Source organism: Stenella coeruleoalba, assembly GCF_951394435.1.
Source record: "Stenella coeruleoalba genome assembly, chromosome: 7".
Taxonomy (NCBI): Eukaryota; Metazoa; Chordata; class Mammalia; order Artiodactyla; family Delphinidae; genus Stenella; species Stenella coeruleoalba.
Window position 1 is genome coordinate 27139309 of NC_137153.1, and position 25449 is coordinate 27164757.

Here is a 25449-nt window from a genome sequence, read left to right on the forward strand (position 1 = left end):
CTGCCAAAATGCTCAGATTTCGTTTCATGTATGAAATGGTAGTAGGTAAAAAACCACACCAGGATTGTAAGCTACTCAGAAAGCATCATCATAAATTTATCCACAAATAATTCCCTCCTCGTGAGAATTGCAACCCTGTCAGGGTGACATGTAGCCATAATAACAGAAGAACAAAATTATAACTAAGTTATAGTTGCCTTAGAACCATTTATAGTTGATTTTTTTTCTGATCATTAGCTCAGAATTTGCAGAGTCAAATTCTGTGGTTGTTGAAGTACACGTTAGGTCTACACTGCTAGAGTAACAGAAAGTTTTCTTGGAGGTTTGTCCTCTTTTTATTGGTAAAATGTTATGCGAGCATGGAGGAAAAGTTATGGGTACAGACACACATAGATACAGGTACAGAAGAGGTATAAAGAATTTGTATCAACTCCATCAGGGCAGTTGTCATTCATTAAAGTGGATGCTTTTGTCCTTTGTGGTCCTATACTGTAGGCGGAGATGTTAAATTAAAACGTTTCAAAGAATTAAAGGCATCATAAACAATAAGTCGTAAACAAGTCCTTTAACATATAATTAGGTTTCTAAGGAAAATAAAATATTATTTATACAGTTGCACAAGAATAATATTATTACTTGAAGTATATACACTTTAGAAACATTTATTATCTCCTAGATAAACTCATGAAATTACAGATTCAAAAGAATACAAATGGATGCTTTCATAAATTTGAAAAGTGAATATTCTCCTAAGTCTTTGGCATTTATTGACATGGACTAAGAAATAAAGTTTATCCCTTTTTGTTTCAGATTAATAAGCAAAGATTTATTGTTAATTTTGCACAAAGAAAGAACACAACGTTTAATTACCACCTCTTAACTATTTTAGAACATTATGTTTAATATGTCTGAGCAATCATATTACAATTACAATCAAAATGCATATCTACATAACGCTGCCACTAGGTAAACTCTACTTTCCTCATTTGGGTTTTTCATGCACAGCAAGTATTTACATGAGTTTAACTGTCATAAAAAAAGGCTTATTAGCATACCTGTCATGTTGCAATATACAAGGGATGGTCCCAGCGGGCCACTTCCATCTGAGTCGATATAGTAGAGCCCTGAAGAGTTTCCTCTGTGCCTGTGGGCTTCACATGACTGCTCGTAGATAGCTGCAAAGAACACGGGTCTCAGACAGGAGCTACAGTGGGATGGATCCCTCCATGTTGTGAATTAAGTGATACTTTCCCCAGTGACACTCATTCTGCATTGCTCTCAGGGACATTTTCTTTAGAGGAGTGTTTCCCTGTTTCAATCAGATAGAGTGAAGATTCTGAAGCACAGGGTGAAAGATTTTAGGAGGGATCACTGTGGGACATGTGGATCTGAATCCTGTATGTTCTAGAAACATAGGATTCTTTTCAAAATTGTGATAACTGGATTTACTCTTGTCTAATTCTTTTTTATTTCATAATATCTAAGCACCTGAAGTGCATTGGCTTAATCTCCCTAAATCATCTGCTTTTATCTAAATAATCATGTTATTTTATAAATTACTCTAATTATACTCTTTGTTTACTTAAAACAATTTACATGTGAAATGCATTTTTTTCAATGAGATGAATTTCACAAATCAGCAACTCTTTTTCATTCAGTTTTAAAGTTTGCTTTAAAAAGAAACATCCTTAAATGCTTTGCAAATGATAATTCAAGAAAATCAAAGAAATATATATAATATATATGAAATATCTCTTTATAGTTTCAATTTATCTTAATTCATAATTGAATTTTCTACATGTACAATAAATGTTTCTCTGTGTACAAGGCAAGTGATTAGCATCTGCAGATGATGGACTCAATATTCAGAAGACATTTAAATGAGTGATCAACCAAGTAACATCTCCGGTGTGCATCACTCGCTGCCTTGACAGGAAAAACCCTTTGAAAACCTGAAAAGCCGCTAATGGCTGCTGGGACAGAAGTGCAGCACTGATTCTGGCAGAGTGCTGGACTGGATCTTTAAGCCAGCTCTAACGATCAGATTTGGCAACCACACAGACAGACTCAGGTGGTGGTTAGGCAAGATCCACAAAATGGAGTGATCCGAAGAGGCTATGGCTTTATGCCATGCTACAGTGACGGGATTATCTACACTTCTAACTTTGCCTATTTCAAATAATCAACAAAAACCCAGGGAGAGATCGAGGGGTTGTTTTTCTCTCATCTCAAAGAAAAAGAACAGGAAGGAAATGCTTTTTGTCCAGAGATTTTACAAAGGTAAACATCCTTTTGTTAAACATGGTCAAGTGTCAAATGTACCAGATTGTCCCAAATCAATGGCACGGCTACTACCATCTACACTGTTGGACACAGAGACAACATGGACTGCTTTTCCACCATGCGTGCATTTTGGCTGCTCATGTTTACACTCCTATAAATACATACATATGCTCATGACCACCTAGAAAAGTGTCCAGAGGGATACACGAAAATTGATAGCAGTGTTTGTGTTTGGGTTGGGGCTGGAATTGCCTAGGAAAGAAAAGTAGAGGAGGAATGACTAGGAGAAAGCTTGCTTTAAACACGAATGCACACGTGTATTAATCGTGCACTTAGACCCAAAAATAATGGTCTCATGATCATTTATTTTGATTTGGCAATATCTCATCTTCATGTAGCTTACCAGTTAGATGATCCCAATGAAGTCAATTCAGTTATTAGACCAAATCATGGGGCACAAATGAAACACCCTACATATATATATATATCTGTTAGTTTTAAAATCAGAGTTGTTTAGAATGATGTTTAGATCACAGTTATTGATAGCATTTTAGCCATATTTCTTACTCATTAATATTCAGTAGATATCTGCTTCATGTAAGACACCTTGCTAAGTATGATGGAGGACACTCTAAGGAAGAGATCACCCCATTCCTAACTGTGACTTGGCCGTCACTTAGCCTCAAGTTTCCCAGATGTCCAGCTCTTTTCAAATGAAGAGTTACTCCGGGAAATTCTCACCTGGCACTAGTACAGTAAATAGAGTTGCAGGTGGAATTGCTCTGGTTGAACTTATGGGATGTTTAGGGCATAAGTCACCTCCCTTTGTCTTCCAAGATGCTTTGAGCTCCTCTGTGGAACCTTCAGGGCTGAGGACACAGGGCTCTCATCCCAACACTGATGCCTGCCTCACTGGGATTCACTTCCCATAAAGACAAATTTATGCCAGTCCAAACTCTGCTTCTCTCCCATATGTGGAAATAAAATTAAATAATTCACAGGGAAGAGTTCTTAAAAGTGCAATATATTCTCCCAGTAGGAGGGACTGAACATGGTGATATCTGTGAATTTTCATATCATGCTGTCTCTCTCTAAAGACCCAGAGAGAGGGGTGCTACCAGAGAAGGGATTCAGAAACATCAGCAGTGACACACAAATAGGGAAAAACGAAAAGAAAAACATATACAAAAGCCAATAATTAGAAGACCAAGGGCATTTCAGAGGCTCTGTCATAAGCTAATGGATTAACGGTCAATAAAGTTTTGTTAGTTTTAAAGTTAAAAGAATAATTCTTCAGAAAAGAGACTGGTGTTCTAGACAGAAGAAACACCACTAAGAGGAGATGGAGAGTGTGACCCTGGGTAAACAACCTAGCCTCTCTCGCTCCTCAGGTGTAAAATGTAGATAAAAATACATTTACCTCCTAGAGTTGTTTTGAGGATTAAAGGAGTTGAAACATGCAGAGAACTAGAATCGTGCAGGTACATGGTAAGTTCCAGTAAGTTCCATCATCATCATCATCATGATCACCACCACCATCATTATCAGAGAACATCAAGATTGCAAGGAACCTAAGCATTTGCCTGGCTTGTCACTGATGTCTAGAAGTCCTACCGTGTTAGCTCCCATCCTGTACTTCTTCTGAGACTTTTCTTGTTTAATTTTATAAATATTGAGAATCTAGTAACTCATGTTTTTTACTTAGGCAGACAGGACTTGAGAACTAAAATTGGATTCTGCTCGAGGAAGAGAACAAGATATAATATCATGAGTTCTAGATTTAATTTATACTTTGACTATATTTTATTTTCCTATACTTATTTTCCTTTGCCTACTATTTTTTTCTATCCTATGATATATGTATTTCTGTTAGCTGCCTTATCATCAATAGGAAATAAATTTGATTAAAAATAAACCAGACAAAAATTAATGTCTAAAATAATTATTTTTTGTTGTTGCTTTCTAGCACGTGGTTGCACACACACACATATACACAAAATAATGGAAAGAAAAATAGAACTACATGGAAATCAGAACAGAAAGGAGAGTGAATGAAGTGTGAGGCTTACAGGAATGGCAGGTTGCACCGGTGTAACCAGTGTGTGCACAGTTGCAGGAGAAGGTGTCCCAGGACTGGGAACATTCACCCCCATGTTCACAATAGCTGGGCAAACACCTAGAAGAAGACAGACACAGCACTATTTCCCACACTTGGTCATGATGAATGTGTATCTTAATATTCATATGTTGTAATGAAAACAGTGACTTGATCAGAAAAATTTCACCATGAACAAAAATTGTTGGGTCTGTCATCAAGGTTTCCAAATGTAATATCAATCATAGACTAAAAACTCCATTAGATGCTACCAGCTGTCATGTATTTGGGACAGACAAATTTTCTACACATCTCATTACATCAGAAAATGTGTTTTCTTTTTCACAAATAAGGCAAGATTAATTTCATACATGACAGGGATATAAATTGCTTGCAATGGCCATAGACAGCACATTTCCCATCCCTGCTTCCATGTCCTTGCAGTGTGAACTATAGATACTTCCATCAAAAAGTATAGCTTACTTCACCTTGAATCTGGGTTGGGCATATGACCTGCTTGGATCAATGAGGCATTAGCAAACTAACACAGCAGAGGCTAGAAAAGTGCTTGGGCAGTGGGCTTGCTCTCTTGCTGAGTTTTGAACCCTGAAAGCACAACCACATGAAGAAACCTGGGCTTGTTCAGGTTGTCTAGTCACCCCTGTAGGTTCAAACCACAGGACAAGTGAGTGAGGGGATCATAAGTCAACCAGCTGCCAGCTGATCCCCCAGGCAACCACAGATGCATGAGAGAGCCCAGCAGCAAATACAGAACTGTGAGATAAACAAATTTGTTGTTTTCAGCTAGTAAGTTTTAAAGATAATTTATTGTGCAGCCAAAGCTAACTGATATATGTATACCACATTGTAATATGTTACCATGTTGACTTAGTACATAAGGAAACATTTTAAAGAGAAGGAAGGAAGTCAGGAAAAAGGAGAAACTCTTTATCCATATAGCACCACAGTGCCAGGGGTTCTGAATGTCATCTACTTTAGATCAGACTGATGATACCTCTAGGAATTAGATTTAGAGATCACTTAAGACTAAGGGATTTATTGTTATTTTTTCCCCCACATAATTGAATAAACCACAAAATCACTCAGGTAAACCAAATAACCACTTATATCTCATGGACAATGTTACATCTCACTTTTTGAAATTGAAAGTTTAATATTTGTTTATAAGATTAAAATTTTTAATTGCAAGAATGTTACTCAATTTTTTTATTATCAAAAAGAAGTGCTATTTTCAACAAAATAATAGAAAATTGAATCCAAAAATGTATAAAAAATATATAAAACATAATTGAGTAGAATTTATTCCAGGTATGCAAGGCTGCTCCAAAATTTGAAATAAATAATTTGAAAATTAATATAATCTATCACATAAACAGGCTAAAGAAGAAAAACCATTTGGTCACATAAATAGATGCAGAAGTATTGGACAAAATCTAACACTGATTCACAATAAAACAAAAATAAAACCAACCAAACAAAAAACCTTGGCAAACTAGTAATAGAGAGGAACTTCCTCAACTTGATTAAACAAACAAACAAACAAAATCTCCAAAACCCTACAACAACATTATATTTAATGGTGAGAAACTAGATGCTTTCCTCTAAGTATGGGAACAAAGCAAAGATTTGCTCTCACCACTCTTATTCAAACATCATACTGGAAGTCTTAGCTAATGCAATAAGACAAGAAAAGGAATAAAAGGGACAAAGATTGGGAAAGAAGAAATAAAACCATCTTTGTTCACAGATGACATGACTGACTATGTGGAAAATCTCAAATAATCAACAAAAAACTTCTTAAACTAATAAGTGATGATAGCAAAGCTGCAGGATTCTTTCTTATAAATGAACAATGAACAATTGAAATTTAAAATGAAAACCACAACACTTACATTAGCATTATCCAAAAAATAGAATACTTAGACAAATCTAACAAAACATATACAAGATCTATATGAGAAAAATTACAAAACTCTGATGAAGGATAAAAAAGAAAATCTAAATAAGTGGAGATATTCCATGTTCATGGATAGTAAGACTCAAAATTGGCAAGATTTCAGTTATTCCCAATTTGATCTATAGATTCAAGGGAATCTCAGTCAAAATCCCTGCAGGTAATTTTGTGGACATCAACAAACTGATCCTAAAGTTTATATGGAAAGGCAAAAGACCCAACAAAATATTGAAGAAGAAAAAAGTCAAAGAACTAATAACACTACTCAACTTCAAGACTTACAAAGCTACAGAAATCAAGACAGTGTGGCACTGGCAAAAGAGCAAATAGATTAATGGCACAGACTAGAAAGCCCAGAAACAGACTTACACAAAATTAATCAACTCATCTTTAACAAAGAAGCAAAGGCAACTCCCTGGAGAAAGGACAGTCTTTTCAACAAATAACTGCTGGAACAACTGGGTCTCCACATGCACAAAAAATAATAATATAAACACAGACTTTACATCTTTCTCAAAAATGAACTCAAACTAGATCTTAGAATTTTAAAATGTAAAATGCAAAACAGTTAAACTCTCAGAATATAACATAGGAGAAGATCTAGGTGACCTTGGTTTGGCAATGACTTTTCAGATACAGTCCACAAAAGAAAAAAATGATAATTTTGACTTCAGTAAAATTAAAAACTTCTTTTCTATGAATGACATTAAGAGCATGAAAAGATTAGCTATAGACGAATGGGTAACTTGCAAAACACGTATCTAACAAAGGATTCGTATCTAAAATATAGGAAGAGCTCTTAAATTCAACAATAAGGACATAACCAATTAAAACCCAGGGCAAAAGATCTGAACAGACACCTGGCCAAAGAAGGTATCAAGACTGCAAATAAAAATATAAAAAGCTTCCCAGCATCACATGTCAGTAGAGAAATGCAAATTAAAGCAATGAGATAACACTACAGACCTATTAGGATAGCAAACATCCAAAACACTGACAACACCAAATACTGGCAGGGATGAGGAACAACAGGAACTCTCATTGACTGTTGGTGGGAATGCAAAATGGAAGACAGTTTGGCAGTATCTCACAAAACTAAACATCTTCTTACTAAATGATCCAGCAATTGTACTCCTTGGTATTTACTCCGATGAGTTGAAAACTTACTTCCACACCAAAATCTGCACGTAAATGTTTACAGCAGCTTTGTTAATTGCCAAAACCTGGAAGTAACCAAGATGTCCTTCAGTAGGTGAATGGACAAAGTAGTGGTACAGAATATTATTTAGCACTAAAAACAAATGAGCTGTCCAGCCACAAAGGACATGGAAGAATCTTAAATGCGTATTACAAAGTGAAAGGCTACGTAGAGCATGATTCCAACTATATGACATCCAAAACTATGAAGAGAGTAAAACTATGAAGAGAGTAAAAAGATCAGTGATTTCCAGGCCAGGGGTTGGGGGAAGGGAGGGGAATTGAGTAGGTGAAGCATGGGAGATTTTTAGGGCTGTGAAACTATTCTGTACGATACTGTAATGGTGAAGACATAACATTATGCATTTGTAAAACCCCATAGAACTGTTTAACACAAAGAGTGAACTTGTAAACTATGGACTTTGGTTAATAAGAATGTATCAATATTGGTTCATCAATCGTAATAAATGTACAACACTGATGCAAGATGTTAATAATACAGAAACTGTGTGAGAGGAGACTGGGAAGAGAGGAGATAAAGGGGAGCTCTCTATACTTTCTGCAAACCTAAAACTGCTCTAAAAAATAAAGGATATTAATTAAAAATGTTCATTGTGAGGGACTTATCACAGGCAAGTATATAAAACTAAAATGTATTGAAATTCTCACCTTAGAGAAGGAAAATATGTGTGTGTATAGATTTATAAATTTATACATAATTTTATATAAATGTTATATTATTTTTCTATTACTGCCATAACAAACTACCACAAAGTGTATTAAGAAAAAGAGAGATTCACACCAATGATAGGATCTCTGCTTAGAAGACAGGACAGTATAAACATGTAGAAATACCCAGAGCGCAACATACAACCCTGTTTCATCCCAGTCGGCTCCCCAACAGCCACTTATCTGCAAATCAGAAAAGGTAAAACAAACATCGTTAAAAGGAAAGTAGGAAAAACAAAAGATGAAAGGGAGCATCTGGCTATTTTATGATATTTTTTTGTCCTCTAATACTGCACAAATTACACTCCCAGGCACTGAAATTCCAGTAGATCTAACCAAAGAACTATTTTGGTTTTCTTTGGAAAAATATGGGAAAATTTCAACTGTCAGTAAGAACTGGAAATAGGCAAACTCACTTTTACTTTAAAAAGAAATAAAATGATATATAGTAGAGTTTTTGAAATTTTTCCTGGATATGCTTATTTTTAATTTCTGACAAATTTCAGAACAGTTTGTCAACCTTAAGATTGTGAATTTCAAAATCAGTTTGGGCCAGTTGGGATTCACATGTGGAATAAATGGTGCCCGACTTATTTATCTTTCTGGAGAGGTTTACTAGGTGAATGCATAGGATGGGGCATCCATACCTTGACAGTCAGCAAATTGCTATAACAGTCGAAGAACAGGACAGTCTATAGCAAAGTCAGAGAGTATTAGGAGTGGTGGTATTTCAGATCATGTTACCTAAGCATCCCATTGGACCGAAAGGGTGGCTTGATCCGAGTAGGGCCCATCCCCTTTACCCCTCGCTTGAACAAAGCAACTTCTTGCCCTTCTTTTCGACACGTTGGAACTCTCTAAAATCATACTAGAATAGATTCCATACTTTTTTTTTTTTTTTTTTTTTTTGCGGTATGCGGGCCTCTCCCTGTTGTGGCCTCTCCCGTTGTGGAGCACAGGCTCCGGACGCGCAGGCTCAGCAGCCATGGCTCACGGGCCTAGCCGCTCCATGGCATGTGGGATCTTCCCGAACCAGGGCACGAACCCGTGTCCCCTGCATCGGCAGGTGGACTCTCAACCACTGCGCCACCAGGGAAGCCCTAGATTCCATACTTTTTAACGCAGTGAAAATGACTGCTTTATGATAAAGAATATCATAGTTTACCTAGAAATGTTTTGGGATAAGATTTTTTTTTCATAAATAAGAACTTAAAGTTTGTGGTAATTAATTTTCTTCTAAATGTGTTATTTTCTATTAAAAAGAACCCCAAGATGTATGATGCACAATGTCACATTTAGCATCTAGAAGATTAATGTTGGGTCAAAGGCAGTGGAAGTGAGGAAAGTGACCCCATCAGCACCATCCATGGCTGGGGGTGCTCTAGACAGCAAACACCTGAGCCTAAAAGGAACCTGAAAAGAGCTATGTAGCCTGAGTTACATGACATGAAATCCTAATGTCCAAAACCCCAAGGGTGTAAGACACGATCCCTCCTCACTGCTATCCCCTCCCCACAGCCTTGTCCCAAAGGACTGCACTGCCTTCCCTATAAAGTGTCATCCGAGCCTCAGGAAGACAGAGCGTGATGCACAAGTCCTTATATGGCTCAGGAAAGTTTCCTAAGTACCCCTAAGATTTCAAACATCTTTTCAGCATTTGCAGTGTGAGGAATGCTGCTATGTATGATGAATTATTCATTCCTGTGCCCAATGGATAGAAGTTATAAAGCTAGCTGCCTTTTAATAATAAATCTCAGATTCACTTGAGCACATTAGGACTTGCTCTGGGCAGGCAGAGTGGTGGGCTGGGTGGATGGCTGCGTACAGTGCACAGTGCCCGAAGACAGCCCAGGTGTGAGTGTCTGCTTTGCTGCACTTTTAAGTGAATCTATTTCATGGTGCATTGGACATGCAGTTAGTAGGTATGGACTAAAGGGTTGAGAAAAAATGAATATTTTTAGTACTAAGAAGAATGGAGAGTAAGGACATGTCTTTAGATGTTGAACCATAAAAAATTACAAGTAGTGACTATATAGGCCATCCAAAGTGCCAATAGCTATTTTTATAACCACTTACAAAGTTGCCATGAGCCTCAATTTTATGGAAGATAACTTAATACCACAGATGTCTCCATAGACTAGTACAGATATCTGAAAATCTTTTAAAAATGTGATGTGGAAATTTTTCTATTTTGGTCACACACACACACACACACACACACACACACACACACACACGTTGGTTTTTTGTTTTAGTTTTGAAATAAAGACCTTTATGCACAAAGGGGCAACCTTTATGTGAGATAAATATTGTGATTATACACGTGCTGTGATGGAGTTCTCCAAGCACTAAAATAACTTTCTGTGAGCTTCCCGACTGAAGTGACAACCAGGCTACTGACAGTGAGCTGTGACTTCCCACCCTCCTGACCCACTAAAAGCCATTCCCATGGGTGAGAGGATGTACTCTACCTCCAAAAGAGCATCTCTAACCCTCTCCCAATACCAAGATTCAGGATGCCAGAGCTGGCTGCAATTATAACTTGCAGATGATGTTACACTTTCTATGCCAACAAAATTTTTATAATCTGAAAATTAGGGTTGAGAGTTTTGTCTAAATTCTTTAAATCATTTTTTTTTCCTCTACAAATGAATAGAATGTGAACATATGGCCATGGACATTTGCATTAAAGAACTCAAGTTCTTGTGAGTCAATATTTTACATACTGGGAATTTATGATCTTCTCATACACTGCTAAATTGCACTGTAACTTGTAGTTAATTGGACATGACAGGGAATTTCAATTAGTGTTAAATTTGGATTAGATTTACTCCACAAAGGACTCTGTGCAGTGTGAACTTTGGAAAGGTGCCCGTATATGGATGTGTGAGGATGTCTGAAGTGTGTATATTTACTCAACACGAACTTAATGCACTCCTACTGCAGAGAAGTCAGACATACCAGTCACAGAAAAAAACTTGAATGTGTGATGGTTAAGCCATCACTTTTAGGCAAAATTACTTAAAAGGCAGACATGACTAACAAGTAACTTCAGTAAAGTTGCAATTCTTAGCAATTTTAATATGCTATTGCTTTAAAGTTTTGCCTTTCTTGTCTTCTTCAGTGAAGTGGTACCATGTTCAGTATGTGGTAACTGAATTCTCTCTATTCTTTACTGTGTTTCAAACATCACTAGAAATCCCCAAAGCTTCCACCTTTCTCAAAGGAAGAGTTATTTTTCATTTTTCCTGTAGAATAGGGAGTGTAAGGTGAATGCAGCTGACCACATAGAATTTTGATTTCCGGGTCCTCAATGATCTCTTTAGAATATTCTAATCTGTTTTGTGCAATGTTCGAATTTTTAAAGTATATACTAATCAATAATTATAATAGCATCAGTAGTATTCTGTGTGAATTAAGTAGCTTGGAGGCATACACAAGGAAAATTCATGAGAGTGTGTCTTCTAAGAAAATATCATTGGAAAGAAGCAATTATTTAAAGTTTGTCATTTTTGTTTTCAATGTAAATATAATTTTTCCCTATGGAATGGATATCAGTAATGGAGAAGGGGCAAGAATATGCTTTTCCAGCGGTTCATTTGTTTTTAATCTACTTTCAAAAAGTTGAAAACAGGCATGCTGACATGAGATTGCCTACCTGTCTGTGAGGCCACAGGTGTCTATCTGGAGGTCACGGTAACTCCCCAGCGCCCCCTGCTGTATGGAGATGGGATCCACCTCTTTGTCACCAATGGAGATGAGCCTCAGGCAGCCCTGAAATCCATTCAGGGGACTTGCACATCCAGGGTCAGAGCTGTTGTCAGGACAGCCTGAATGAACATGGAGACACACACAGGAGAAAATAAAGTTATGAAAAAATATCGTATGGTATTTCTCATATGCAAAATTTGCTACCTCCCCCTGTTTGCAGACACCTGAAGATTAGACTTCCTACACCATTTGGGAAGGTCACATTACCCATGCATAGGGTGGTGGAGAGCTGACAAGAACAAAATTTGTTGGTATTGGTAACGTGTAAAAATAATAACTAAAGCCAGGCTTATGGAGAGATGAGAGGAAGGGAAGATGTGAAATCTGACAAATAGAATTACTGTACATTTAATTTAAGCAGTTTGATTTCTTTTTTGAAAGCATACTCAAGAAATCACTCCTTTTAGCATGATGTTAAACTAGATGAACTAAGGGCATGTGATAGTAGAATGAGAAAAAAAGTTACAGGCATAATAGGACTTGCTAAATTTAAAATGCCTGAAAAATAATTTGAAATTGAGAATTGACCTGGACACCCTCCATTCATCTAAAAACTTAAATATCATCTGTATGTGCATATGTGTGCAGGCACAGGCAATATTTTAAAACACTTTTGATAATAACTGGTCTAAGAAATCTAATAGCAATTTGTATTTTCTTTTTTTAATTAGGCACTTTAGTCAAATATCTTTCAACATTAACACATAGACAAATTAACAATATCTCATAATGATATGGCATTGCAAATAATGGAGAAAAATAAGCAACACAGAATATTCTATTAAAAAAAAGAAATGAGTTTTGATTAATTTCAAAATTAAGAGTTAAATTTTACAAGTTCTGCTGCAGCCATTAATTGGTTTGCTGTAACTCACCAACCACAATTCTTATAGAGTGGTTTTGTTTTATCCTCCTAGGTTTCCCAAGAGACAATGCTCTTATGATTATGAGCAAGCACATGGCTTTGAAATCAAAATCAAAGCAAGATGGGGTCCAGAACCACCTTCTCCACATGGGGGGCCAGCAGGGTTTTGAGTGCCCTCCTACCCTCCACTTAGTTGTCCCCTAAAGGAATCACAGGTTCTTAAATTTGCCTACGGCAAGATTGGCAATGTAGGAGAGGAAGGGGAAAGTTAGGGAAAGAGCATAATATGGGACACTTTACAACACACCTGGCTCAGGCTTTTCAAAGTCAGTATCAGAGGGAAGAGGTGGAATGGGAGACTTTTCTAGATTAAAATAAACTAAAAAGACATAACTGTTTGCATTGCATGAAGCTTGATTGGATCTTGATTCAAATGTTTAAAACAACCATAAAAACATCGTGGGGACAATTGCGATGATTATAGATTTGGTATTAGATTATTTTAGGAAACTATTGTCAAGTTTGTTAAGAGCAAAAATGATACTATGTAGGAGAATATCCATATTTCAGGAGATGTATGTTGAAATATCTCAAAGTGTAGTGTCATGATGTATGTAGCTATATATTCAATGGTTCAGGGGAAAATGCAAATACAGAAAAATGTTAATTATTGAACCTTAGTGGTATGCGTATGGGTGTTCATTGTACTTTGCTTTCCACTCTTCTGTGTGCTTGAAACTTTTCATAATAAAAAGTGGTGGAGGGAGTTAGGTGATCCTCAAAAAATTAAATAATTAAATGACTCCCCCACCACCACCATTTCCCACTCCTTTTTGGATTAAAGAAAACAACTTATAAAGAAAAAAAAAAAAGAAAGTTAGGGTAGGAGGATGCTGTCATAGTGAAACGTTTCTGGAAAAGGCAACAATTTAGGGAAATCTGCTGTACAGAGCCCAGACTCCCTTATTCCCCCCTATTCAAGACTGAGGTTCTCCCCAGGATCTGCCAGGCTGAAGGGAGCTGACTCTCATAAAGCTGTGCCCCTCCGCAGGGACAACAGTGCCCAAGAATACAATGGAATGATGCAGTGCAGTGGCAGAGACCCATTTTCTCAACTGGGACCTCCCTGAAGGGCATCCCTGCTCCAGACTCCCCCTTGGCGTATTCAGAGACTTCTGTTGCAACTGCACTGCAGTTCAACTTGTCCCTCTGCCCATCCCAGCTGCTCTTTCAAACTTCCAGGTGTTGTTCCCAAGAATTACCCCCACTCAACCACCCACATGCAAATCTCCCATGCAGAGGCAGCTTCCTAGGGAACACAACCAACAGCCCTACATAGCACAAAAGGTAAAAGCATTTACTGAACTGAGTACTTCATTTTCATGTGCAAATATGAAAGAAGCACAACATTTTTAATAATTAACATTGTTTTAATTCCCAAAAATTGTCAAGTAAATTTTGTTTCACATGAAATTTACCTATTTTATTTATGCTTTGCTTTATAAAATTGTGTTTCATTTACATCATTTCCACAATTGTTTTAACTTTTAGATACAATGTTATAATTATTCACCTTTTTGCTTTGTATTTTCCAATAATTTAAATAGTCAGGAATACTTATGTTAATATTTACAGCCTGGGGTTTGAGGTTATTTTATCAGATTCTTATTTTTAAAATCGAACGGAATAAGTAATTTTATAAAGTAAAGATTTTGCTCATTGTACTTATGTGTTTTTCATTCATCTCTCTTTGTACTTCTGTCTTGAAATCACTGGTGTACTTTCAAAGAGCAAAAACTGAAGATAGAGCCTCTTCTTGTTCCTCCATAATAGATGTTAGCGTTCTACCTAAGAATTTTCATAAAATACACACAGTTTACCTTTACTTTTCTTTCAGTGACTGAGGCTTTAATGTTTTGTATTTCTGACAAATAGAATTCAAAACAAGCCAAGGCCTGCATCAGGTTGAAACCATTAAGGCACAATGAAACCTCATAAATTAACCTCAATGGGATTTTGACATTTCAAATTTAATGTTATGTCATAAAGAACTGTTTAACTCTACAGCCTTCCTTTACCATTTTCTTGTCTTATGTGAAAATACACACATTTACTTTGTAAGAAAATTACTGAAGTGTTGGATGTATCTGGAAAAACTTGATATATCTTTTTTTTTTAACATTTTTATTGGAGTATGATTGCTTTACAATGGTGTGTTAGTTTCTGCTGTATAACAAAGTGAATCAGCTATACATTTACATATATCCCCATATCTCTTCCCTCTTGCGTCTCCCTCCCACCCTCCCTATCCCACCCCTCTAGGTGGACACAAAGCACCGAGCTGATCTCCCTGTGCTATGGGGCTGCTTCCCACTAGCTATCTGTTTTACATTTGATAGTGTATATATGTTCATGCCACTCTCTCACTTCATCCCAGCTTCCCTTTCCCACTCCCTGTGTCCTCAAGTCCATTCTCTATGTCTTTATTCCGGTACAGCCCCTAGGTTCATCAGAACCATTTTTTTTTTTTTTTAGATTCCATAAGTATGTGTTAGCATACGGCATTTGTTTTTCTCTTTCTGACTTACTTCACTCTGTATGACAGACTCTAGGTCCATCCACCTCACTACAAATAAATCAATTTCGTTTCTTTTTATGGCTGAGTAATATTCCGTTGTGTATATGTGCCACATCTTCTTTATCCATTCATCCGATGATGGACACTTAGGTTGCTTCCATGTCCTGGCTATTGTAAATAGAGCTGCAATGAACATTGTGGTACATGACTCTTTTTGAATTATGGTTTTCTCAGGGTATATGCCCAGTAGTGGGATTGCTGGGTCATATGGTAGCTCTATTTTTAGTTTTTTAAGAAACCTCCGTACTGTTCTCCATAGTGGCTGTATCAATTTACATTTCCACCAACAGTGCAAGAGAGTTCCCTTTTCTCCACACCCTCTCTAGCATTTATCGTTTCTAGATTTTTTGATGATGGCCATTCTGACTGGTGTGAGGCGATACCTCATTGTAGTTTTGTGTGTGTGTGTGTGTGACACGCGGGCCTCTCACTGTTGTGGCCTCTCCCATTGCGGAGCACAGGCTCTGGACACACAGGCTCAGTGGCCATGGCTCACGGGCCCAGCCGCTCCGCAGCATGTGGGATCTTCCCAGACCAGGGCACAAACCCGTGTCCCTTGCATCGGCAAGCGGACTCTCAACCACTGCGCCACCAGGGAAGCCCCTCATTGTAGTTTTGACTTGCACTTCTCTAACGATTAGTTATGTTGAGCATCCTTTCATGTGCTTCGTGGCCATCTGTATGTCTTCTTTGGAGAAATGTCTATTTAGGTTTTCTGCTCATTTTTGGATTGGGTTGTTTGTTTTTTTCCTATTGAGCTGCATGAGCTGTTTATATATTTTGGAGATTAATCCTTTGTCCGTTGATTCACTTGCAAGTATTTTCTCCCATTCTGAGGGTTGTGTTTTCGTCTTGTTTATGTTTTCCTTTGCTGTGCAAAAGCTGTTAAGTTTCATTAGGTTCCATTTGTTTATTTTTGTTTTTATTTCCATTTCTCTAGGAGGTGGGTCAAAAAAGATCTTGCTGTGATTCATGTCATAGAATCTTCTGCCTATGTTTTCCTCTAAGAGTTTGATAGTGTCTGGCCTTACATTTAGGTCTTTAATCCATTTTGAGTTTATCTTTGTGTATGGTGTTAGGGAGTGTTCCAATTTCATTCTTTTACATGTAGCTGTCCAGTTTTCCTAGCACCACTTATTGAAGGGGCTGTCTTTTCTTTTTTTTTTTTTTTTGCAGTATGCGGGTCTCTCACTGTTGTGGCCTCTCCCGCTGCAGAGCACAGGCTCCAAACGCGCAGGCTCAGCAGCCATGGCTCACGGGCCCAGCCGCTCTGCAGCATGTGGGATCCTCCCGGACCGGGGCACGAACCCGCGCCCCCTGCATCGGCAGGCGGACTCTCACCCACTGCGCCACCAGGGAAGCCCTGTCTTTTCTTAATTAAGAAAATTCTTGCCTCTTTTATCAAAGATAATGTGATCATATGTGCATGGGTTTATCTCTGGGCTTTCTATCCTGTTCCATTGATCTATATTTCTGTTTCTGTGTCAGTACCATACTCTCTTGATTACTGTAGCTTTGTAGTATAGTCTGAAGTCAAGGAGCCTGATTCCTTCTGCTCCATTTTTCGTTCTCAAGATTGCTTAGGCTATTCGGGGTCTTTTGTGTTTCCATACAAATTGTGAAATTTTTGTTCTAGTTCTGTGAAAAATGCCATTGGTAGTTTGATATGGATTGCACTGAATCTGTAGATTGCTTTGGGTAGTATAGTCATTTTCACAATATTGATTCTTCCAATCCAAGAACATGGTATATCGCTCCCTCTGTTTGTATCACCTTTAATTTCTTTCACCAGTGTTTTACAGTTTTCTGCATACAGGTCTTTCACCTCCTTAGGTAGGTTTATTCCTAGTTATTTTATTCTTTCTGTTGCAGTGGTAAATGGGCGTGTTTCCTTAATTTCTCTTTCAGATTTTTCATCATTAGTGTGTAGGAATGCAAGAGATTTCTGCACCTTAATTTTGTATCCTGCTATTTTACCAAATTCATTGATTAGCTCTGGTTGTTTTCTGGTAGCATCTTTAGGATTCTCTATGTATAGTATCATGTCATCTGCAAACTGTGACAGATTTATTTCTTCTTTTCCAATTTGGATTCCTTTTATTGCTTTTTCTTCTCTGATTGCTGTGGCTAAAACTTCCAAAACTATGTTGAATAATAGTGGTGACAGTGGGCAACCTTGTCTTGTTCCTGATCTTAGTGGAAATGGAGAAACTTGGTATATCTTTATATCTTATAGGTGACTTCTACTTACCGCACTTAGTCACTAAGAATGTTAGGATAAAACATAGGAAACATTAAGTCAATACATAGTTTTGTGGAAGCACTGTTATTCCTTTTCTGTTTTCTTCCTTTTCTCCATATCACCAGCCTCAAACTCATCCAAAATACAATGTAGTATCTAACTACATCTGTTAGAAGAAAACAAAACCATATCCAGTTGTCACGGGGAAAGCTTTCTGAAAGCAAAACTTTAAAGAAGGAAAGTTTGAGCGCTGAGTGCTCAATTCTCAGTTATGACATAAAGGTCAGGAAGTAGGGTATCACAGCCCAAGAGAAGCTCAGGGCAGGAGACACTCATTTGTCCATACAGATGCTGCCCTGAAGCCCTGGTGGTAAAATGGCAGAGGGCCATTCATCAATGACCTGATTTGGGATGGAGAGTGAAATGGACATTGAATAGTTATTGCTAAATTAATGAAAGATATCCATCATGACTGAGGGACTCAGAACTTTAAGTACCTCTGAGGATGACAGATAAATTGTCACTATGTCACTGCACTAGAATGGGTCCTCAGATGAGACTTCATTACACTTGTCACAGGCTTGTTGGCCTGCTGATGTTTCACAGAAGGACACTCGGGGGATTTTGAACATAGCTTAATAGTCCCTGACTCTGCAGTTCAAGTATGCTATTGAGTAGTACAAAGATTCCATAAAAGGGAATTTATTAAGAGCTTAACTTTCCACCACCCTTAATAGAAGGCACCAAAAATCTGTGTACAGTATACTATAGTGAATCTGCTGTTGAAAGACAAATTACCAAAAAAAGCACGGACTAAGAAAAGGCAGAAAAGGAAAATGAGATATCTAGATCACAGATCTCTCATGGGACATTTAAGAAATGCTGCTATTAGTATACAGATGACCCTTCTCACAGTAAGAAAGCTGTGCTCTGAGAGTGGCAGGCCAAAATAGAGACTTCCAGGTAGTCACAGAGCCCTGGTTTATGCTTCTGTCCTGAAATAATCACTGAGATCATCTCCTCCATTTGCTAAAGTGTCCTGAAATTATACGGTCACCCTAACTAATAGCAAGCTGTACTAGTCTGCTTTTACAGTGAAGCATTGCAACGAAATCTGACTGATCATATAATGATAATTGGAAACTTGCAGTTGACTATCCATTAGGAAAACCAGTAATGGGAAGGAAACCTGGTCAAGGACTATTTCAGAACACGGGGTATTGTTTTCTGTGAAAAATCAGATATCATTAACTGGCTTTCACCTAGTTGACCTAGGAACACTGGCTTTATTAGTCCAAATATTGCTAGAAAGCATGGATTGGATGAAGTTCACTTCCTTGTCAACATCACACATATTCTGGTACTGTCAGACACTAATCAAAAAGATAAGTAAACAGATACTGACATAAGCTACTCTTTGGATTAAATAATTACCCAGACGTTGGAGTTTTCAGGGTAGAGCTTCCACTCAGGCTGTAGCTGACCTGTCCTACTTTACCCAGAACAGGGCTGGAACGTCCAATGAATTATGGAGACAAAGGGGCCCTGAGCAAGGGTTCTACATGTGCATAAAACTTGTGACTATAATAAATCTATTGAGAATCAGAACTCCATGCCTGTTGGTCCTAGACCTGCCTCTTCTGGTTTTCCTTGAGTAAAAATAGTATCCACCTTTTTATTTAACATTAGTAAATTAGTGTGTTTTGGTTTTGTTTGTTTGTTTTAGTTTGGCAAAGGCATTACTTGAATTTTTAAAATAGTATATGTTCTTTCTCTAGGAAAAAAAGATGCTGCTGTGTCGATATAAAACGTACAGTTGACTAAGTTCGTTTGACTCAGTGGCTGAAACTGTTCTGCAGGAATCAACTGGATATTTATAGCCATGCGTATAGAGGTCACTCTAAATTTATACATTGGTTAGGAAGAAAGTGCTGTGACTGCAAGTTCTGTTTTTGCCACTCAGTGCCAACACAGAATTACATCAGAAAAATAGGAAAGTTGTAATGAAGAAAAGTCATTATACTGTCTCATGGAATGTTTAAACTTTGTAATTCCACTCATCTTAGGGACACTTTCTTCTTGGAAACTATATTAACAAGACAGCCTGCACATCAGCACAATTTTATGAAAATACACAAGAAAGGCTCCTTATACATTTTTCAACACGTTTCCTCTAGAGCTCTAGGGTCCTTTCATAGATATTAGTGGAGCCAACGGCTGGGTCTATGTGCACAACCAGTGTGACAACTGGGTTCTCGAGCATTCATTCATCTTAACCATTGGAGCGTGCCACTAAGACCATGGTACTGACTGTTGTCTCACTAAATTGACTGTACTTGTTAGGAATGTCAGATAGTTTGTGCATAAGGAAAATTTAAAAATCACTGGCAAGATGGTTCTTAGCGGCTGTACCAATATTTATAGCATTTTTATAATAAAAAAATGGGCACAATCAAAATGTCTATTAACATAAAATGGTGAAATAGGTGTGTAAAACATGGTATAATATGCATCAAAAAGCATACAGCCATGAAAATTGATTAGCTATTCATATCTACATGGCTGGACCTCAAAAACTAATGTAGAACAAAAAAAATGCAAGTCACACAAGAATGTATGCAGGAATATCCTATTTATAAAGTTAAAAGCAAGGCAACACAAGACAATTTATTGTTTAAAGTTACCTACATACATGATAGATTACAAAGAAAAACAATACAAATATTGGTTTAATAAAAGCAGGGTAATACTTAACTAGGGGAATGAAAGTCTGGAGGAGCAAGGGAAGATTCAAATGTGTTGTAGTGGTTAATTTTGTAGATGAGGGGATGCACCTACATATACTCTTTTAGGAAACAATAGTAGTCTTCTTAAAATGTGTGCATATGACTTATTTCATAGTAATGACTGACTCATGTCACATCAGTATGTAAATATTTATGGAACGTACCTACTCTCACGTAGCTGTGCATTCCACATTCTGAGTATGTAGAATGTTCAACATGAAAGATGATTCGAAAAGTACTTTTTTTTTACTTTTTAATACAAAATGTTAAAGGTATTTTATTTAGTGTCATTAAACACTAGAGCACAGATTGTTCTTTCTGTATCTTTTAGTGCTTCAAAATCTTTTAACTTTTAAATTAGAGCTCTTGGATAAATTCTTTATTTAGTTTTGAAGGAATCTGTTTCTCTCCAGAGCTATAAAATCCATCAGAAGTGTAAAGTTTGAAAAGAGTATCTGGGTCAGAAATGCGTCACATTTAACAAGCAAGAAAGAAAGCATTTCTGATCTTTTAAAGCTGCTGGCATGTTTCCACCTTTCACAGGAAAGGTTGCTTTAGGGGACTTGAAAGATTAACCAACCTGATCCATGGTTGATGTGCTTGTTGTCAGTTCTCAAGGGAGAATTTTAGACTTTCTTGTGGGGCTATCAAGCTATCTCTACCATGATTCCAAACTTATTTTAGAAAAAACACGTATAAAGTGCAAAACAGCAATAACGTCACAGAGGACTTCAAGCCAAGATTAAAAAATAAATCTTACAGGTGACAGTTCTAAGCTTCCAGCGGCTCAGGAGTTTTCACTCGAATGCCCCAGGGTTGGAGATTTATTACCTTCAGAAGTTCCCCCTCCCTGGTGGAAAAGATCCTGGATGGACTCAGGCAAAATCCACTAAGCAAGCAAACACCCATACACTACAGTCCCGGGGAGACGGCCTGGTGCTATCTTGGTAAAATCCATCACTAAGCCATGAGTGACATATTAATAGCCAATAAATTAATTCCTTCCTCTGTTGTATACAATGATGCCCTTTGTACAGGCAGTGGGAACAGAATGTTTCTTAAATTTAAAGTGCAACCACCTGGGGATCTTGGTGAAATGCAGATTCTGGTCAGGAAGTCAGGGACAGTGCATCTGCATTTCTAAGAGGCTTCCAGGTCATACAGATGCTGCTGGTTCATGGACCACACATTGAGTAGCCAGGCTCCAGGCAGAAGAGAAGCCAACAGACAGAAGAAGAACACCCACATGAAGCAATAAACTTGACACATAAAATCTGAAGGAAAGGTTACAAGGGTCACTTGGCATTAAGAAAATTCCCTATGGCAAGGTATTAAGGGTGAGAGAGAGAGCAATGACCTGCGATATTGTCTGCACACAGAATCACCCAGAGAGCATCAAGAAACCTGTTGTCCAGGTCTCGGGACCAATTCAATCAGGATTTCTGGGGATGCAGCGAAGCATCAGAATTCTGAAGCTTTCTGGGTGATTGCAATGTGCAGCCATAGTTGAAAACAGGTGCTGAATTTAAAACCAATCTTATTACGTGCACTTGTAAACAAAGCCAACTAGTAGACTGGCATCTTAGACCATAATTTATCATCTTTGTCCACTCAGCATTCCCAATGACTACAACTGAAAGAGAAAAATCATTCTTTGGTAATAATTTTCATTTAACAACATGGGTTAGAAGGCAGGAGCTAGAAAGATAATGATGGTTTGATTGCCAGTGTAGCTCAGTTCCTTTCACTTACCCCCCAAATAATAGGTGTCGCCTGAATCAATCTGCCCACGCAGGGAATGAGCCATGGAGGCTGCCTCACCGTCCACCATCACACTCAGGTGATTCCCTTTTGCAGATAAGGACACAGAATGCCACTGCCCATCATTCAATCCAGCACCTGGAAGTAAACAAAATGGGTTAAAAGAGATTCCTATAAACCCTACAGATGCCTCTAAACAGAGCAAGTACTTGAAAACAATATACCTACCTTGGACCACCTGCCACAGACCACCAAGAACTCACCTGAACCTCACCCAGGTCATTTAGCTGGCTGGGCAATGGAGAACACCACGGAAGACACAAAGAGACAGAGAGAGGTGTAGGGTAGATGTGGGCTTGGCTAGGGGGCTCTAAGTAGGCAATTAGGTGATGTGGTATGCTGGTCACTCTAATCTAGAGGAAAGTGCTACCCATGTCAATAGGAAGAGGGGGTTGTTGAATAAATTTTGTAATTGCAGAGGGTCCTTGCATCTTATCCACCACAGTCATGGACTGGCCTGTCTGGTACTTGTTTACGTAGTAACAAAAATTATTATGTTCAGTTAGGAATATTACAGCCTATATGCACACTGCCAGGGGTGTTTTTCACTTTCTCATCACTCAATTTAGTCAGAAATGTGCAAATAGAAAAGAAAAGAAAGAAATCAGAAGGAAAGGGGTAAAGAGGAAACAAGAGTGGATCGCCCAAACATTCTGCCTTGGAAAGTGCAGCATTGGTTTCTTCAAGTCTTAGGGCCTCAATTGAATAAAATTTCCATGAGTGACCCTGAACAATCATGAAATGATAAAATATTTCCAATTACATGGCATCGGACGTATTTCAGTCTCATCTAGTCCATCTAGTTTGAGATGTTGAGAAGTACAGGTATTTTCCAAAAATATGTTATAAAAATAAAAACTTTTTCTTACTTTCGTATATTGTCATTATCTATAATAATCTGGGTAGACTATTTAGAAAAAAATATACTGGCAGTCTTTAAAAATAATAATTTAAGGGCTTCCCTGGTGGCGCAGTGGTTGAGAGTCCGCCTGCTGATGCAGGGGACACGGGTTCGTACCCCGGTCCGGGAAGATCCCACATGCCGCGGCGCGGCTGGGCCCGTGAGCCATGGCCGCTGAGCCTGCGCGTCCGGAGCCTGTGCTCCGCAACGGCAGAGGCCACAACGGTGAGAGGCCTGCATACAGCAAAAAAAAAAAAAAAATAATAATAATAATAATAATTTAAGTATTAATAAAACATGAAAATTCAGAGAATATAAAGTTATAAAAGCATTACATTAAAGTATGTGTGTGTGGGTACATATTCAAGCATTATATAAACATGGAAAAGAGTGGCAAGAAATATTCTTAAATATTAACCTTCATTTTTGGATGAGGGAATTGTGTTTTTCATTTTATGTCATTTTTACATTTTCTATTCTTTTTCCAAATTTGATACAGTATATCAAGCTATTATTACATTATTATTTAAAAAAAAAAGATTATCAGTCCTTTAAAAGCAGCACTGTCTCTTGAATCCGTGAGAAGAAATATCTATATTTTCTTCAAGTGGTGGAGTTGAGAATGGCCAATTAGTTGAATTGTTGACGAGCTACCAACTGTGCATGACTCTCCTACAGACTTACCTGCTGCGTCTTCTATTGAATGAAAAACCTATGCTGTGTCATGCAGATAAATCCATAAGCAGTACTTGTCCCAGTACACTCACCCAGACAATTTGTGTTAGTTTCTACTAGGTTATTTTGTGGACACAAACAACCACCAAGTTTCAATGAGTAACAACTAGGGTTTGTTTCTTGCTCTGGCCCTAGGCCAGCTGGGTCTCTGGCCTCTGTGTTCCAGGCGTTTATTCATGCAGGACCAAGGCTAATGCACAGCCCCCATCCCTGTCTCACGACTTAGAGAAAACGGCACTTGGGAGAATCTTGCTATGGCGTTGGCAGCTTCTACTCAGATGTGGCCCAGGCCCCCTCTGCTCACATGTCATTGGACAAAATAGGTCACTTGGCCAAGGGCAAGGGTTTCTTCCCCTTCACAGGAAGTCACTGCAACTCCCACAGCAGTCCCAAGAGATGCATGTTTCAATTAAGGGGGTAGGGGGGAGGGGAATAATTGGAATCTTTAGAAGTTATGTTGGTCAACAGGGAAGGGGGTCATAAAGAAATACTTTCGCTCACTGAAAAACAACAGTGGGATGACTGCTTGATTTTTTGATGCCATGTGTGAGCATGCTAGTCAGCTGGCATGACTCTAATCTGAGCATCTTCGGGAATGTCCCAATATATTTAACTAACATATTTTATGAATGATAAAGGTACAGACTGTTTACAGCTCTGTAAGTTTAGAAGTCAACCTGTGAGAATTAGAAGTTATGTTAGAGTTCAATGGAGATGTTAGCCACCCCCCACCCTGCCAAATATGGTGGTATTCCTGGGAGAAAGTTAACCAGTCCTATCTAATTTAATATAATATTTTGGTATGTATAGCCCAATTGACCATGTGAATCCATGTCTCTCAAATGCTCTTCAAACCAGCTTTTTTTTTCCTGCTTGATCTCTCACTAATGACTTTGACACGGACTCAAGATCCACCTGAATGGGAAATGTTTCTAACATGACACAGAAGGTCAAAGATCCTGTTGCGAAAACAGCTATAACTTTGTTTTTCTCAGAAACATTAGTTATGATACTTCCCAACACTTTCTCACTTTCAGGGAGGGGACAGTTTTAAAGTCACTAGTTACTTCTACCACATGCACATGTACACACAATAAAAATGTTAGATTCTTGCTTTTTGTTTTACATTTGTGAAGCCAGAAACATTTTCAAAAACTCAACATTGGTTCATGAAAGATCATGAGAAAAGCCGAGAACTAGAATATGGAGGATTTAGGTTAGACACTTAAAACATATATTATGAAATTGAAATATAAAGTTTTGAAAGAAGTTCTGTAATCCTAGAGCTAAAGAGAATGAACAACAACAACAACAAAAATCTCTAAATGTTCCTTCCAGTCTTATCGTTTGGTGTTTCTCTTAAAGGTTACATAGTATACCTGTCAGTATGACAACTATGTCCACTTAAAAT

General features: G+C 37.9%; 1 protein-coding gene across 1 annotated transcript in view; it reads right to left on the reverse strand.

Moving 5' to 3' along the window:
* Positions 1-25449, reverse strand: part of LOC307188676 (contactin-associated protein-like 3) — a 188053-nt gene that overhangs the window by 53481 nt on the left and 109123 nt on the right. The window contains exons 9-12 of the mRNA XM_079926128.1: positions 22334-22480; positions 11938-12109; positions 4353-4459; positions 1056-1175 (exon numbers count right to left, since the gene is read on the reverse strand). Coding sequence (XP_079782254.1) covers positions 1056-1175; positions 4353-4459; positions 11938-12109; positions 22334-22480 — 546 coding nt within the window. The remainder of the gene's footprint in view (positions 1-1055; positions 1176-4352; positions 4460-11937; positions 12110-22333; positions 22481-25449) is intronic.